Source organism: Salmo salar, chromosome 13 (genome assembly GCF_965601325.2).
Source record: "Salmo salar chromosome 13, fSalSal1, whole genome shotgun sequence".
Lineage (NCBI taxonomy): Eukaryota > Metazoa > Chordata > Actinopteri > Salmoniformes > Salmonidae > Salmo > Salmo salar.
This window is the reverse complement of record NC_138303.1, coordinates 15,640,266-15,657,691: the sequence shown is the minus strand read 5'-3', so window position 1 is coordinate 15,657,691 and position 17,426 is coordinate 15,640,266. Positions and strand designations below refer to the sequence as shown.

The window sequence follows — 17,426 nt, the reverse complement described above, 5'->3', positions numbered from 1 at the left end:
GTGCTATAGCAACTACAATTATCTAACGACAAATCCTAATTATTCCAGAAAAATGTTGTGGGTGCCGTATTTTTATGGTAGGTGGAAGAAGTTGAAACTTTTAAATTGTTAGTCTAGTGTTGAAAAATTTAGATTACTGTGGTAGTACAAGTACTAGTGACTATTATTTGTTGTAGTGGATAGTAGCCGTTAGTGGAAAAGTTACAGTGGAAGTAAATAGTGAATGCAGTGATAGTGAAATAGCCAAATGACTGTAGCCCAGTGGTAGTATAGTATTAGTAGTAGCTAGTTATTGCAATATTTATTGTTATAAGTACACCTATAGTGAAGTAATAATTTGGGTTAGCTTATGATGTGTGGGTGTGGGATTGTTATACTGGGTTAGTTTAGTGAGTGTGGGATTGTTATACTGGGTTAGTTTAGTGAGTGTGGGATTGTTATACTGGGTTAGTTTAGTGAGTGTGGGATTGTTATACTGGGTTAGTTTAGTGAGTGTGGGATTGTTATACTGGGTTAGTTTAGTGAGTGTGGGATTGTTATACTGGGTTAGTTTAGTGAGTGTGGGATTGTTATACTGGGTTAGTTTAGTGAGTATGGGATTTATTTTAGAACGCATTTAATGTTTTGAAAGATAATGACCCACCGAAGCAGGGCGGGTGGGCAGTGAACGCTTTGTTACATCAAATCAAATGTATTTATATAGCCCTTCTTACATCAGCTGATATCTCAAAGTGCTGTACAGAAACCCAGCCTAAAACCCCAAACAGCAAGCAATGCAGGTGTAGAAGCACAGTGGCTAGGAAAAACTCCCTAGAAAGGCCAAAACCTAGGAAGAAACCTAGAGAGGATCCAGGCTATGAGGGGTGGCCAGTCCTCTTCTGGCTGTGCCGGGTGGAGATTATAACAGCACATGGCCAAGATGTTCAAATGTTCATAAATGACCAGCATGGTCAAATAATAATAATCATAGTCGTTGTCGAGGCTGCAACAAGTCAGTAACACAAGAGTAAGTGTCAGTTGGCTTTTTCATAGCCGATCTTTGAGAGTATCTCTATCGCTCCTGCTGTCTCCAGAGAGTTGAAAACAGCAGGTCTGGGACAGGTAGCACGTCCGGTGAACAGGTCAGGGTTCCAGCAGGTCTGGTACAGCAGGTCTGGGACAGGTAGCACGTCTGGTGAACAGGTCAGGGTTCCATAGCCGCAGGCAGAACAGTTGGAACTGGAGCAGCAGCATGGCCAGGTGGACTGGGGACAGCAAGGAGTCATCAAGCCAGGTAGTCCTGAGGCATGGTCCTAGGGCTCAGGTCCTCCGAGAGAGAGAAAGAAAGAGAGAATTAGAGAGAGCATATTTAAATTCACACAGGACACCGGAAAAGACAAGAGAAATACTCCAGATGTGACAGACTGACCCTAGCCCCCCGACACATAAACTACTGCAGCATAAATACTGGAGGCTGAGACAGGAGGGGTCAGGAGACACTGTGGCCCCATCCGATGAAACCCCCGGACAGGGCCAAACAGGTGGGATATAACCCCACCCACTTTTCCAAAGCACAGCCCCCACACCACTGGAGGGATATCTCCAACCACCAACTTACCATCCCGAGACAAGGCCGAGTATAGCCCACAAAGATCTCCGCCACGGCACAAACCAAGGGGGGGCGCCAACCCAGACAGGAAGACCACGTCAGTGACTCAATCCACTCAAGTGACGCACCCCTCCCAGGGACGGCATGGAAGAACACCAGTAAGCCAGTGACTCAGCCCCTGTAATAGGGGTAGAGGCAGAGAATCCCAGACATGAAAATGTCTCTATGTTTGCGGTTTATCCCTGACTACAGTCTCACAAAACAATACAAATGTTGTCATTATAATAATTTCTTCAAGCACATAAGTGTAGTTGCCGATGTTGAAAGAGAGGGAGGGTGTTGGTAAGCTGTTAAATGGTACGCTGTTGAAAAGTGACACTTTATGTGGTAGCATTGCCTTAAAATTGTTTAACTTGGGTAAAACGTTACGGGTAGTCTTCCACAAGTTATTTGTTTCTGGCCATTTTGAGCCTGTGATCAAACCCACAAATGCTGATGCTCCAGATACTCAACTAGTCTAAATAATCAATTAGACTTTTAAAATGATAAACTTGGATTAGCTAACACAACATGCCATTGGAACACAGGAGTGATGGTTGCTGATAATGGGCCTCTGTACGCCTATGTAGATATCCCATTACAAATGTGTGTTCCCTGGAGCCCACAGCTTTCCATCATCATCGCGGCGTAATGGCCTGAAACCATAAGATTTGTCTAATCTGGTCCTTGGGCAGTTGGTAAAACTTAATTTGGTGGTCTTTTCTCCTACTATTGTTCAAACAAAACGGTATGCAGCAGCTTTTCAGCATCTTAAAAGAAGGATTAGTTAGCTAGTTGAAGAAAAGGCCGTTGGAATCATCTCTTTGGCTGATAATAGTAATTTACACACACACTTTTGCTATGTCATGACTTACCTGGACCACCTATTGAGATGTGCCTTTTGTTAAGTAAATCTGCTGTTAATTGAGGTGAAAATCAGACTGATATGCCACTTTAAAGCCAAACTTTTCAGGAATGGAGGAAGCATGGTGATGGCATGCTGAAGTTGGCAAGCCAGTAGGGTTTGTGGAGCTTGTGATGAGCCATACTCCTTAGTTTGTGAATACCATCAAAGACAGGGCCACCAACAAAACATGTTGACAATGGAGCAAATGAATCCTGTGACATTTTCACATGCAAACAGCACTTGATTTATGTGATCCATGTGTAGTTGTTAAGTGATGACTCAGTCAGCACACTGATTGGTGTGTGCACATATAACAGTGTAGGTTCCGTCCCAACCTGGGCTCGAACCAGGGACCCTTGCATACATCAACAACTGACACCCACGAAGCATCGTTACCCATCGCGCCACAAAAGCCACGGCCTTTGCAACGCAAGGGGAAACCCTACTTCAAGTCTCAGAGCGAGTGACGTCGGTGATTGAAACGCTATTAGCGCGCACCACCGCTAACTAACTAGCCATTTCACATCGGTTACACACACCCACACTATAATTTTTTAACAACAGAGGCACTGAACAATTAGGCCCAACATCAGGCCCAGAAAAATCCATGCAAGATGGAAAGGGGTTAACAACTTTCATGTTCTGAAAGATGAGGAAACAGAGGTAGATTACTAATATACACTGGCTTTCAGAAAGGATTCACACCTCTTGACTTTTTACACATATTGTGTTACAGCCTGAATTTAAAATTGATCAAATTTAGATTTTGTCACTGGCCTACAAACAATACCCCATAATGTCAAAATGGAATTATGTTTTTAGAAATGTTTGCACATTTATTGAAAATTAAATACAGAAATATCTGATTTACATAATTATTCACACCCTGAGTCAATGCATGTTAGAATCACCTTTTGCAGCGATTACAGCTGTGAGTCTCTCTGGGTAAGTCTCTAAGAGCTTTGCACACCTGGATTGTACAATATTTGCACATTATTCTTAAAATAATTCTTCATGCTCTGTCAAGTTGGTTGTTGATCATTGCTAGACAGCCATTTTCAAGCTTTGCCATAGATTTACAAGCTGATTTAAGTCAAAACTGTAACTAAGCCACTCAAGAACATTTAATGCCGTCTTGGTAAGCAACTCCAGTGTATATTTGGACTCCAGTATACATTTGATGGTTTTAATGTCCTGTTGAAAGGTGAATTTGTCTCCCAGTGTCTGTTGGAAAGCAGACTAAACCAGATTTTCCTCTAGGATTTTGCCTATGCTTAGCTCTAGTCCGTTTCTTTTTATCGTCCAACGTATGCACGGAATTGTATGCATAGATTGGCTTGAACGAAATGGTAGCAGAAGGTGAATGTTGAACTTTTTGTTCCACAGATTTTGCGCGAATATACTGTAGGTGTGATGAAGGCATTATTTTACTTAATAAAATGTTTACTCCTTTACTTATTTAGGCTTTCCATAACAAAGGGCTTTAATACTTATTGTCTCAAGACATTTCAGTTTTTCATATGTAATTAATTTGTAAAAATGTCTAAACATAATTCCACTTTGACATTATGGGGTATTGTGTGCAGGCCAGTGACACAAAATCTCAATGTAATAAATGTTAAATTCAGGCTGTAACAACCAAATGTGGAAAGTCAAGCGGTGTGAAAACTTTCTGAAGGCACCTGTAGCGTACCATCTCCAGCTCTGTAAAACTGTTGTCCTTTGTACATTGTTGATCAATGTAAAGACATGAATTACGCACAGCAACCTAAGCATTAAGAACCGATGTATTTGATAACAGCTAAATACACTGATTCAATTATTAACAAATGCAACAACAACACACAAAACGGATAATGTGGAAGTAAATTGAATAGGCACGGCGCGTGTGTAGAGTGTGTCACTGACGTCTCCGCCAACCTGCTGACCTACGCATTTCCCCCAGCAGGTGGCGATACAAGACAAGATACAGTAGTAAATAAAGGTACGCCAAATACTTACCACTTCATGTGTGAAATGTATTTGGTTGTTTATGCGTTTGGTTATTCATTCTCTGATTTGTGAAAAATCAACACATCAACAAAATAGTTTCCCCATATTTTACTGAATGCAACATTTTAATGTAGAATAGTTAAACAAAATAAAAAATACATTTCCACCCACCCAAAAACATCAGGAAACTCGATATTAACATTATATATACTACAGTGCATTGTTTCAGCTGATGAAACCTCATAAGATAATATTTTACATAACTTTGAGATGCTCTTTACCACTACCTCAACTTTCTGCTGTCTCTGCCACACCATCGTGCTTTCCACTGCACCTTGACCATTTCCTGTGCCAAAGTCAAGACTGTGATGCGGAGGAGAACAAGCAACAGCTAAAAGGTGTTAATGTTCAGGACAGGAAACGCATAAATCAAACAGACTAATTCTTATACCTCACAGTTCCTTAATTGTTTTCAAGGTAGCGTACTTCAACAAAACCAACCAAACAGTCTGTTTATTGATGATACGGGATCACTTTCATAAGGCTGTATATCTCACTTTCAAACTACTTTCTGTTAAGTCTAGCAAAGTCTGCCTCCAGGATCTAAATATTTATTCTGGTCATGAATCCAAGCAAAGATTGGCCTCAGCTGCTTGGCAATGTAATGTTGAGCACTCTACAACCATAGCTTTGAGAAACATGGTTCTCTGCAGTGGTTGAGTTGTGATTTCCAGTTCCCCTAACAACATTCCTTTAATGAGATCCATTGGGTTCATGGCCAGAATGTCTGGTCCTCAGGATTGCCTCAGCTTTAATGAGCAGCTTGATGTGAAGCTCTCCATCTTATGGTCTGTTTTAGTCTGAGTATCTCCCTGTCGTTATGATGCCAGATCCATGCTCAGCTGTCCCATTTGTGGCTGGAGCCTTTGCAGTCCTCTGTCATGAAGCGGTAGGATTTGATGGCCTCCTTCAATCCCTCGCTCACCAGGGAATCCTCATTGTCCTTGCCAAAAATCATGGAGCTGCAGACAGACAGAGAAACCCCATTAATGAGGAAATGCTGACAAAGAATATGTACTAAACAAAAATATAAACGCAACATGTAAAGTGTTGGGTCCATGTTTCATGAGCTGAAATATAATATCTCAGAAATGTTCCATACGCACAAAAAGCTTTTTTCTTAAAAATGTTGAGCACAAATTTGTTTACATCCCTGTTAGTGAGCATTTCTCATTTGCCAAGATAATATATCCACCTGACAGGTGTGGCATATCAAGAAGCTGAATAAACAGCATGATCATTACACTAAAATGTGCAGATTTATCACACAGCACAATGCCGCAGATGTCTCAAGTTTTAAGGGAATGTGCAATTGACATGCGGACTGCAGACATTTCCACCAGAGCTGTTGCCAGATAATTGAATGTTAATTTCTCTACCATAAGCCGCCTCCAACATAATTTTAGAGAATTTGGCAGTATGTCCAATCGGCCTCACAACCGCAGACCACGTGTAAACACGCCAGCCCAGGACCTCCACACCCGAGTTATTCACCTGCGGGATTGTCTGAGACCAGCCAACTGAGGAGTATTTCTGTCTGTAATAAAGCTCTTGTATGGGGAAAAACACATTCTGATTGGCTGAGCCTGGCTCCCAAATGGCTGTGCTCTTGCCCACTCATGTGAAATCCATAGATTATGGCCTAATAAATTGATTTCAATTGACTGATTTCCTTATATGAACTGTAACTCAGTAAAATCATTGAAATTGTCACATGTTGCGTTTATATTTTTGTTCAGTATAAGATTTGACAGACATGGATACACAGAGACTGGCAACATATTACTGTACCACAACAGTAAATGACCTCACCTGTCCATATCTTTCCAGTTGAGGGTGGGCTTCCTGACAGCCATGGGGAGTGGGCCAGTAACCACAGGAACGTTGTTGGACCCCTGGATGAAGCAGGGCTCCCCTAGCAGGCAGCATAGCCCATCACGGACCTCTGGAAGGAGATATCAATCAGTCTGTTACAACTCAGCCTTAACATGAATACTACAATTTAATGACTGAAGATGCTTTAAGTGTCCCCAGCTTTAACCAACTGCCACTTGTGCAAAAGGTTCAAATGCGTGGGTTGGACACAAAGGGGCTTGAAAAGATGTTACTACAGCTTTCAGTATTTTCTACACCACTGTAAATGCTTTAAAGCACCTGACCTGAGTAGTGGTCCACCAGAGCTCTGAGGTTGGGGAAGGTGAGGCAGGGGGAGATGTAGAGCCAGCCATTCTCCAGTTGTTGGATCCGGTAGTGTTTGACTGAGAGACGATCCTGGTCACTGCTCTTACGCACTGACAGGGAGGTGGCACCTAGAGCGGACAGTGTAGGACCATACTTCAGTCACAACCTTTTATCACTTCAGGTTGATCAATGACATTTTTAAGATTGTTTCCCTGTTCTTGTTAGCGTTTGATAATGTGTAGCCTGGAGTGTGAACTGAACTGACCAGGGTGGGTCTCACTCTCCCGGACCAGAAAAGAGCCAGCCTGGTTGTAGGGCAGAAACAGGAGCTCCTCAGCCTTCTCTCGGCTGAGACCCTCATACTGCCACCTAGACCAAGAGCATAGAGATAGTCAGTCAGAAATAGACAGAGCCATGTAAATAGAGATTCCAAAGGGGAATAGAGTCAGACGGATCAGCGGACTCACCTGTGGTACACCTTGGCTGTGTAGTTGCTGGGGATGTAGCTCTCATTGCCTGTGGCAGAGGATCTCACCTTCCACCACTCCCCCTCGCTATATAGACATGCACATTCACAGAAACACAAGAGATACACAAGTTATTACAGGAAAAACACACATCACAGTAGTAGTAATTATGGTAGTTGTATGTAGAGGCTATGGTTTCTTACTCTGAAAGCACGTTGAGTCTCTCTCCAGCTTTGATGCGGCAGTGTGCTGAGTGACCAGTGGGATAGTTATACAGGGCCACTACCATATACTTGCTGCTCTCTGTAGACAGAACAGATACATGAAAGATTAGTGTCAGTCTACTATGAGAACCTCAAACCATGACAATGCAGTATTTTCATGCTGAGAAAAAAGCAGAAAAAGCAACAACAAAAAAAGCATGCATACGATAAAATCTCTTTGTACTTGTATGTTTGTACTTCACACTTTGAACGTGAGTAGTCACGGTTAGGGAAGACACTTCCAAGTGAAGAAAATTAGATGATCATCAGTCTTTCTGAGCTAAATTATTGATGTGATCTTCATCAACTAACATCTTGAGGAATTCAATGTCACCTGGTTCACACCATTTCTAGAGGGTGACTAGAGGGAGTCCAGCCACAGATAGAACAATGAGATAGATATTTCACCGGATGTATAAATGTGAAGTGTGTTTCCACTCATTACCAAATGTGGTAGTGAGAGGAAGCCATGTGGCCGGCAGTGGGAGAAGAAGGAAACGAGATGGACTTTGGCCGACATTCGGTACATTTTCCCACCGATGAAACATTTGATCTCAATACAGTTCTGTTCCCAAATCTAAAACCTGTTACGAACAGAGTGGACTACGTTTGTAGACTTTACACTTTACCAAAGTAAAAAAAAAAGTGTGTTGTTTAGAAGGAGTGCAAAGGCAAATTGAGTTATTGCACAAGCTCATTTCTCTCCTCTGGTGGTTCAACAGAAGACCAGGACTGTTTTTTTCCCCTCTTTCTTGCACACCAACTATGGTCATATTTAACAAAGAGGCATCTAAACATCTGGGGCATCACCACACCATGGATGCATAGGAACGGCATCACCACACCATGGATACATAGGAACGGCATCACCACACCATGGATGCATGGGAACAGCATCACCACACCATGGATACATAGCAACAGCATCACCACACCATGGATACATAGGAACAGCATCACCACACCATGGATGCATAGGAACAGCATCACCACACCATGGATGCATAGGAACGGCATCACTACACCATGGATGCATAGCAACAGCATCACCACACCATGGATGCATGGGAACAGCATCACCACACCATGGATGCATAGGAACAGCATCGCCACACCATGGATGCATGGAAACAGCATCACCACACCATGGATGCATAGGAACAGCATCACCACACCATGGATGCATGGGAACAGCATCACCACACCATGGATGCATGGAAACAGCATCACCACACCATGGATGCATAGGAACAGCATCGCCACACCATGGATGCATGGAAACAGCATCACCACACCATGGATGCATAGGAACGGCATCACCACACCATGGATGCATAGGAACAGCATCACCACACCATGGATGCATGGGAACAGCATCACCACACCATGGATGCATAGGAACGGCATCACCACACCATGGATGCATAGGAACAGCATCACCACACCATGGATGCATAGCAACAGCATCACCACACCATGGATGCATGGGAACAGCATCACCACACCATGGATGCATGGGAACAGCATCACCACACCATGGATGCAGGAACATTAACAAAAACAATTCCGCATTATGTTGGTCACATTGATTTGATCTGAATGTTGAAATCAAATCGTATTTGTCACTTGTGCTGAATACAACAGGTGTAGACCTTACAGTGAAATGCTTACTTACAAGCCCTTAACCAACAATGCATTTTTAAGAAGAAATAAGTTAAGTAAAAATGCAGATTATCCAATGATTGTCCTTAAACATAAATAGACCTGGCTGTTGTGCACTCTTCCAATTCCCTATAGGTTTCAGTCAAAACAATCCCAGGACGATTGACATCTGAGGACATTGCCCATCAGAGAGAGGCTAGTACTGGCCTGTTTCCCAGAGTTCTGTGCTGTGCTCAGACCGAGATGGGAGGGCAGGCCTTACCCAGTATGACTGACTCAGCGGGCTCTTCCTGGCCCAGCAAGGCTGCCTGAGTGGTGGATCCCCGACGCTCTTTACTGGGCCCACTGCCCATGGCGATGTGGAGCTCTTATGGGTCACCAGAGGACTCTGTGGGTTAGAGGGAATCACAGCTATTAATTAATAGCCAATTATTTCCAAAATGCTATATCCACCAATTTCTCACTTGTTTTTTTTATCAGAAATGTTTGCATGTGTGTGTAAAATAGTACTCTTCTCAGATTTTTTTATTAATAGATACTAGATGTGTTTTTTGTTGTTGCAATACACTATATATCCATTGTTAAGCTAGAATGGAATGTTTGTATCCTGTATATTTGACTGTGATATGTGGATGCCTCACCTAGCTATCTTAAGTTGAATGCACTTACTGTAAGTCGCTCTGACTAACAGCATCTGCTGAATGACTAGAATGTCAAATGTAAATGTTTTATATATAGATCTCATATTACTGTATTGAATTTTTTTTTTTAAATGACGTCACAGATGTATTTTGTGAAGTTTTTTTCAAAAAAAATAAACTTTAGTTATTTGTTACATTTGACTGTGTAAAACCTGGCAGTAATACTTATTGCTCTGATAATGAGGTGGATATATAGCATTTTGCAAAAAAAACATGATTGTCTCTCTGAAATTAAGCCATCAAGTGATAGATTTTAAACAAATATGTTTGTCATTGAACAACTCTGTGCCATGATTAGAAAAAAAACAAAAATCTTTTTCATAACTTCTTTCAAACATTTAAACCTAATTTACTAACATTTCTGATATACAGAGCATTCGGAAAGTATTCAGATCCCTTGACTATTTCCACATTTAGTTACATGACAGCCTTATTCTAATACAGATGTAATCATTTTTTCCCCCTCATCAATCTGGGTGGGGTTATATCCTGCCTGTTTGGCCCTGTCCGGGGGTTTCATCGGATGGGGCCACAGTGTCTCCTGACCCCTCCTGTCTCAGCCTCCAGTATTTATGCTGCAGTAGTTTATGTGTCGGGGGGCTAGGGTCACTCTGTTACATCTGGAGTATTTCTCTTGTCTTATCCGGTGTCCTGTGTGAATTTAAATATGCTCTCTCTAATTCTCTCTTTCTTTCTTTCTCTCGGAGGACCTGAGCCCTAGGACCATGCCTCAGGACTACCTGGCATGATGACTCCTTGCTGTCCCCAGTCCACCTGGCCGTGCTGCTGCTCCAGTTTCAACTGTTCTGCCTGCGGCTATGGAATCCTGACCTGTTCACCGGACGTGCTTGTTGCACCCTCGACAACTACTATGATTATTATTATTTGACCATGCTGGTCATTTATTTAACATTTTAACATCTTGACCATGTTCTGTTATAATATCCACCCGGCACAGCCAGAAGAGGACTGGCCACCCCTCATAGCCTGATTCCTCTCTAGGTTTCTTCCTAGGTTTTTGGCCTTTCTAGGGAGTTTTTCCTAGGGAGTTTTTCCTAGCCACCGTGCTTCTTTCACATGCATTGCTTGCTGTTTGGGGTTTTAGGCTGGGTTTCTGTACAGCACTTTGAGATATCAGCTGATGTACGAAGGGCTATATAAATACATTTGATTTGATTTTGATTTGATTTGAATCTACAGACAATACCCCATAATGATGAAGCATAAACAGTTTTTGGGAATTTTTTTCAAATGTTTAACGAAACAAAAAAACTGAAATATCACATTTACATAAGTATTCAGACCCTTTAATCAGTACTTTGTTGAAGCACCTTTGGCAGTGATTACATCCTCAAGTCTTCTTGGGTATGAGGCTACAAGCTTGGCACACCTGTATTTGGGGAGCTTTTCCCATTCTTCTCTGCAGATCCTCTCAAGCTCTGTCAGGTCGGACGGGGAGCGTCGCTGCACAGCTATTTTCAGGTTTCTCCAGAGATATTCGATAGGGTTCAAGTCCAGTCTCTGGCTGAACCACTCAAGGACATTCAGAGATTTGTCCCAAAGCCACTCATGCGTTGTCTTGGCTGTGTGCTTAGAGTCGTTGTCCTGTTGGAAGGTGAACCTTCACCCCAGTTTGAGGTCCTGAACACTCTGGAGCAGGTTTTCATCATCTGTACTTTGCTCCGTTCATCTTTCCCTCGATCCTGACTTGTCTCCCAGTCCCTGCTGCTGAAAAACATCCCCATAGCATGATGCTGCCACCACCATGCTTCACCATAGGGATGGTGCAAGGGTTCCTCCAGATGTGGCGTTTGGCATTCAGGCCAAAGAGTTCAATCTTGGTTTCATCAGACAAGAGCATCTTGTTTCTCATGGTCTGAATCCTTTAGGTGCCTTTTGACAAACTCCAAGCGGGCTGTCACGTGCCTTTTACTGAGGAGTGGCTTCCGTCTGGCCACTCTACCAGAAATGCTTGATTGGTGGAGTGCTCCAGAGATGGTTGTCCTTCTGGAAGATTTTCTCATATCCACAGAGGAACTCAGGAGCTCTGTCAGAGTGACCATCGGGTTCTTGCTCAACTCCCTGCCCAAGGCCCTTCTCACCTGATTGCTCAGTTTGGCCAGGCAGACAGCTCTAAGAAGAGTATTGGTGGTTCCAAACTTCTTCTATTTAAGAATGATGGAGCCCACTGTGTTCTTGGGGACCTTCAATGCTCCGGAAATGTTTTGGTACCCTTCCCCAGATCTGTGCCTCGACGCAATCCTGTCTCGGAGCTCTACGGACAATTCCTTCGACCTCATGGCTTGGTTTTTGCTCTGATATGCACTGTCAACTCTGGGACCTTATATAGACAGGTGTGTGCCTTTCCAAATCATGTCCAATCAACTGAATTTACCACAGGTTGTAGAAACATCTCAAGGATGATCAATGGAAACCTGAGCTCAGTTTTATGTCTCATAGCAAAGGGTCTGAATACTTAAGTAAATAAGGTATTTATGTTTTAAATTTTTAATACATTTGCGAACATTTCTAAAAGCCTGTTTTCGCTTTGTCATTATGGGGTATTGTGTGAGGATATTTTTTGTTGTTGTTGTATTAATCAATTTTAGAATAAGGCTGTAATGTAACAAAATGTGGAAAATGTCAAGGGGCCTGAATTCCTTCCAAATGCACTGTATAGCATTTTGGAATTCAACTCTTCATATGGGTAGAGACATGTTTTCTATGCATACTGTTGCATCAATCACAATTCACTGTAACTTATTACAGGTAATATATATCAAAACAAACAATGTGAAGGGAATTTAAAATAGCCCTGCCTTTTTTTATTTTATTTATTGCCAGGTAGCTAGTCAGTCCCACCTCAAACAAAAGGAGGGAGGAAGTTGAAAACCACTCTTCTGAACACTCTTTAGTTTCCAACCACACTCTTGTTTTTACACATGGGTTGCTGGTTGTCGAGGTGCTGTTGGCATGGAAAATAATTGGCTTTCGACTGAATAAATAACAGTGTTAGACCACATAATAGAACACTCTCTATTCAATGGTCACCAACGTTTTGAGATCACTTTTTGAGTCAAAATGCAAGCCGAGATCTACAGCTCAGATCTTTTTTAAACACTAGCCTATGCAACATTAACCAATTAAAAACAGTACTGTAGCATTGAGGTTCGTGCAGTAAGCTATAGGCCCAATACATTATCACCGCATATTGGCTTTGCTTGAATTGCCCTGACAAAGCATTGTTGTTTGGGCCATTTAAAAAAAAAAAAAAAAATCTAAATTTGAGGTAGGCCATATGATCAGACTGGCAATAGTTCTGTTGTTGTATTACTGGTGAAGCACAGCTGAGTGAGCATACATTTAAATAATTCGCTTTTTATTTTTATTTTACTGGGCTGATGGTGTCTGCATCTGATGGTCAGTCTCAGCAGAGGGAGAGAGCAGCAGAGTGAGGGTCCACCTCTCAACATCCCTCCGTTCTCCCTTTCCTCCACTGACACTGACCAAAAAGGGACACCTTCTTCCAGCTGATGGGGAAACTCGAGTCGCACTGCATTATTTAATGCAAAAATTCTCATGCACAAGTTCTTACTCCTATGAACAGAGAAAGTGAAATATTCCTGCTGCACTGCTTGTTGTAGAGCTGAGTGGAAATAGGAAGAACACACATTTCACAGCTTATAAAAGTGTTGAATACAAAGTGTTGACAGTGCTGAGTAAGAACTTAAACTCAACTCACTGGGCTCCCGAGTGGTGCAGCGTCTCTGACACTGCATCTCGGTGCAAGAGGCATCACTACAGTCCCTGGTTCGAATCCAGGCTGAATCACATCCGGCCTTGATTGGGAGTCCCATAGGGTGACGCACAATTGACCCACGGTCACCGGGGTAGGCCGTCATTGTAAATAAGAATTTGTTCTTAACTGACTTAGCGGGTTAAATAAAAACAGCATCTCTTTGCTGTATTCCTTGACAGTTTCTCTCTAGTGATGGTTTTAAACATTTTGAAATCTCACAGTATCAATTTTTCTGTTGCTTTCTTTTTATGCCTTCTAAATTACTCCAGACACCGTAATCTGAACCATCCGATTGGCGATCGTGATGGACCGGTTGGGGACCACTTCTCTAATTGATGTAAACAACAATGCTCTAATGTGCAACTAGTTGAAGTGTCATGCATTGGTGATTTGCACAAACACACGTGACAAATATGACATTTCATCGCAACCTTCTGCTCCACAGGAACCATGGAGGATAGGTACATTAGTTCGCAGCAATACACTGATGCAGAAACCACCGCATAAAATGAAAAGTTTTGTGTGGTAATTTGCAACATGTTTTACTGTAAAGTAAGGCATGAGATCTCAAGCATCCTTACAGATTCCGGGTGGGTGTTTCTGAACACTGGAGTCAAATATAAAAGTGGCAGGATATCATTGAGTAGAAAATAAATGCTGTCTTTTTGTGAACACCTTTCTACCCCGGTGTGTGTGTGTCTAATTTTGACAATGGTAGACACAAAAATAGATGATAATTTCAGAAATAGTCATGAAATATATAGGCATGAAATATTTATAAATATCTTCCCTCAATGCTTTGTAATATGACACGTAGCATAATCATTGAGAAAATTGCCACCTGTTTAGCCAGATGGCACCACAGGGTCATGGTGATGGACAGATAGAAAAACAGGCCCCATATAGTATAAGGGACTAAAATAACCTGCTCTCTAATGTTCCATTATAACAGAGAACAGATGACCATTATCAACCACAGTAGTCAGTCTGCCAACCAGGGGTCAGGAAACACACGAGAGGTAATATAATAATAACAATATGGAATATATAACATCTCATTCCAAAATCATGGGCATTAATATGGAGTTGGTCCCCCCCCCCCTTTCTGCTATTACAGCCTCCACTCTTCTGGCTTTCCGCTAGATGTTGGAACATTGCTGCAGGGACTTGTTTCCATTCAGCCACAAGAGCGTTAGTGAGGTCGGGCACTGATGTTGGGCGATTAGGCCTGGCTCACAGTCGGCATTCCAATTCATCCCAAAGGTGTTCGATGGGGTTGAGGTCAAGGCTCCGTGCAGTCCAGTCAAGTTCTTCCAAACCATTTCTGTTTGGACCTCGCTTTGTGCACGGGGTCATTGTCATGCTGAAACAGGAAAGGGCCTTCCCCAAACTGTTGTCACAAAGTTGGAAGCACAGAATCATCTAGAATGTCATTGTATGCTGTAGCATTAAGATTTCCCTTCACTGGAACTTAGAGGCCTAGCCCGAACCATGAAAAACAGCCCCAGACCATTATCCCTCCTCCACCAAACTTTACAGTTGGCACTATGCATTTGGGCAGGTAGCGTTCTCCTGGCATCCGCCAAACCCAGATTCGTCCATCGGACTGCCAAATGGTGAAGCGTGATTCATCACTCCAGAGAATACGTTTTCACTGCTCCAGAGTCCAATGGCGGTGTTTCCACTTCGCAATAACAGCACTTACAGTTGACCGGGGCAGTTCTACCAGGGCAGAAATTTGACGAACTGAATTGTTGGAAAGATGGCATCCTATGACGGTGCCACATTGAAAGTCACTGCCAATGTTTGTCTATAGAGATTGCATGGCTGTGTGCTCAATATTATACACCTGTCAGCAACAGGTGTGGCTGAAATAGCCGAATCCACTCATTTGAAGGGGTGTCCACATACTTTCGTATATATAGTGTGACATTTAGCAGACGCTGTAATCCAGAGGTGTAGACCTGGCTGGACACCAAGCTACAGTATTCATTTAAGCATTTAGCGGGGCAAATTTTTGTTCTTGTAAGATCAGTTTGTCCTATACACTGAGTGTACAAAACATTAAGAACACCTGCTTTTTCCATGACATAGACTGACCAGGTGAATACAGGTGAAAACTATGATCCCTTATTGATATCACTTGTTAAATCCTCTTCAATCAGTGTAGATGAAGGGGAGGAGACAGGTCAAAGAAGGAATTTTAAGCTTTGAAACAATTGAGATATGGATTGTGTATGTGTACCATTCCGAATGTGGATAGACAAGACAAAAGATTTAAGTGCCTTTGAACGGGGTATGGTAGTAGGTGCAAGGCGCAACGTTTTGTGTCAAAAACTGCAACGCAGCCGGGTTTTTCACGCTCAACAGTTTCCTGTGTGTATCAAGAATGGTCCACCACCCAAAGGACATCCAGCCAACTTGACACAACTGTGGGAGGCATTGGAGTCAACATGGGCCAGCATCCCTGTGGAACGCCTTTCGACACCTTGTAGAGTCCATGCCCCGACGAATAGATGCTATTCTGAGTGTATATTTACTTGACCTTTGTTTTCTTCATTAAAACAAAAAAGTATACTTTTAATATTTTAAATCTGGGTTGGATAAAAAAAAACTTTTACATGTACAGTAGTCAGATCGATTAGACAATTGTCAGCTCAAAAATATTTTTATACTCACAGCATTTCCCTGTTGTGGCACTGGTGAACGTCAGTCTTCTGATGCTGTGGTGTGAGTTGGTGTCAGAGCTGTAGAGTACCACAGTAGACTAGCACAAGGACTGGGGTGCGGCCCAGAGGGCAGAAGAGTCCAGTGGGTCTGGGAGTTGCACGCTGCTGGTAGTCTTCACATGTGGAACGAGCGTAGGATGTGTGTATGAGAGTCTGTGTGAGACTTCTTTAGGCTCTAATGAAGACAGAGTGTTCTCCTTTTGTGTTCCAAGAGGAAAGGAGCCAGCGGTGGTAGGTAGAGGCTCTGTACGTGTAGCAGAGCAGAGTGATCTATAGTACATCTGAGTGGAGAGATGTGACAGGAGGGCTTTTTTTTATATTCACCTCACACACTGTTTCCTGTTTCAATGAGGCCTGAAACTTTTACACACCACAATTCAGACTTCAGAGTGAAGGGAGGGAAATGGAGAAGAGTGAGGGAAGACAAAGAAAAAGTGATGCACAAAGAGAAAGGAAGAAAGATTTTGTTCAACAATATCTACTGAACACGGGGACTGTAGTAATTGGAACAGACAGACCTTTGACATCAGTGACTTGATCAATGAGTCATCAGCTGTAGCAATGAGATGCAATTGGTCTGTGCAAATGTTCTGTTTTGCAGCATCTGCATGAGCGGTGGCATACATACACTGGTGTGATGTGAGGTCACAATGGTTTTTCCCCAGAATAGAGCTTCGTATTCTTTGTCATTCAGGTAAATGCTGTTGATTGGGTAAAAGTGTTGAGCAATTATTTTTCTCTTCATAACCCTTTTGTACTCATTATCAAGAGATATGGGCTCACGGTTCTGCATACCCACATTAATACCCACACTGATTTGTGCAATCAATCCATTTGTGCAGTTAAACTACTGAACCCTCTGAAGTAACTGCATTATACCAGTAGCCAGGGCCGGCCCTAGCCTTTTGGGGGCCCTAAACAAGATTTTTTTTTACTGGCACCGCATCTTGATGGTGTAGAGAAAAATGTATGTTTTAAATTGAATTTCCTGTAATTCTACCCATTTTGCCATGGGGGAGAGATACATTTTTTTTGCAG

The 17,426-nt window shown here is 42.5% G+C and overlaps 1 protein-coding gene across 1 annotated transcript; it reads right to left on the bottom strand.

Moving 5' to 3' along the window:
* Window positions 1–5,278: 5,278 nt before the first annotated feature.
* On the bottom strand, window positions 5,279–16,859 carry LOC106566480 (src-like-adapter 2). Its single transcript, XM_014134552.3, has 8 exons — window positions 16,339–16,859; window positions 9,422–9,547; window positions 7,438–7,537; window positions 7,235–7,321; window positions 7,033–7,136; window positions 6,746–6,895; window positions 6,399–6,531; window positions 5,279–5,548 (listed from the first exon to the last, which is right to left on the bottom strand). Exons 2-8 carry the CDS (start codon window positions 9,510–9,512, stop codon window positions 5,425–5,427), a joined length of 789 nt encoding a protein of 262 aa, XP_013990027.1. The 5' UTR covers window positions 9,513–9,547; window positions 16,339–16,859; the 3' UTR covers window positions 5,279–5,424.
* Between the last annotated feature and the right edge of the window lie 567 nt (window positions 16,860–17,426).

What these genes read in the sequence shown, in the direction of transcription:
- LOC106566480 (XM_014134552.3), bottom strand. Translation starts at nt 9,512, where the DNA reads ATGGGCAGTGGGCCCAGTAAAGAGCGTCGGGGATCCACCACTCAGGCA. An exon ending in GGAGAGTGAGACCCACCCTG is followed by an intron (nt 6,896 to 7,032) that starts GTCAGTTCAGTT and finishes TGTCCGCTCTAG; the next exon opens with GTGCCACCTCCCTGTCAGTG. An exon ending in AACTGGAAAGATATGGACAG is followed by an intron (nt 5,549 to 6,398) that starts GTGAGGTCATTT and finishes GTCTGTCTGCAG; the next exon opens with CTCCATGATTTTTGGCAAGG.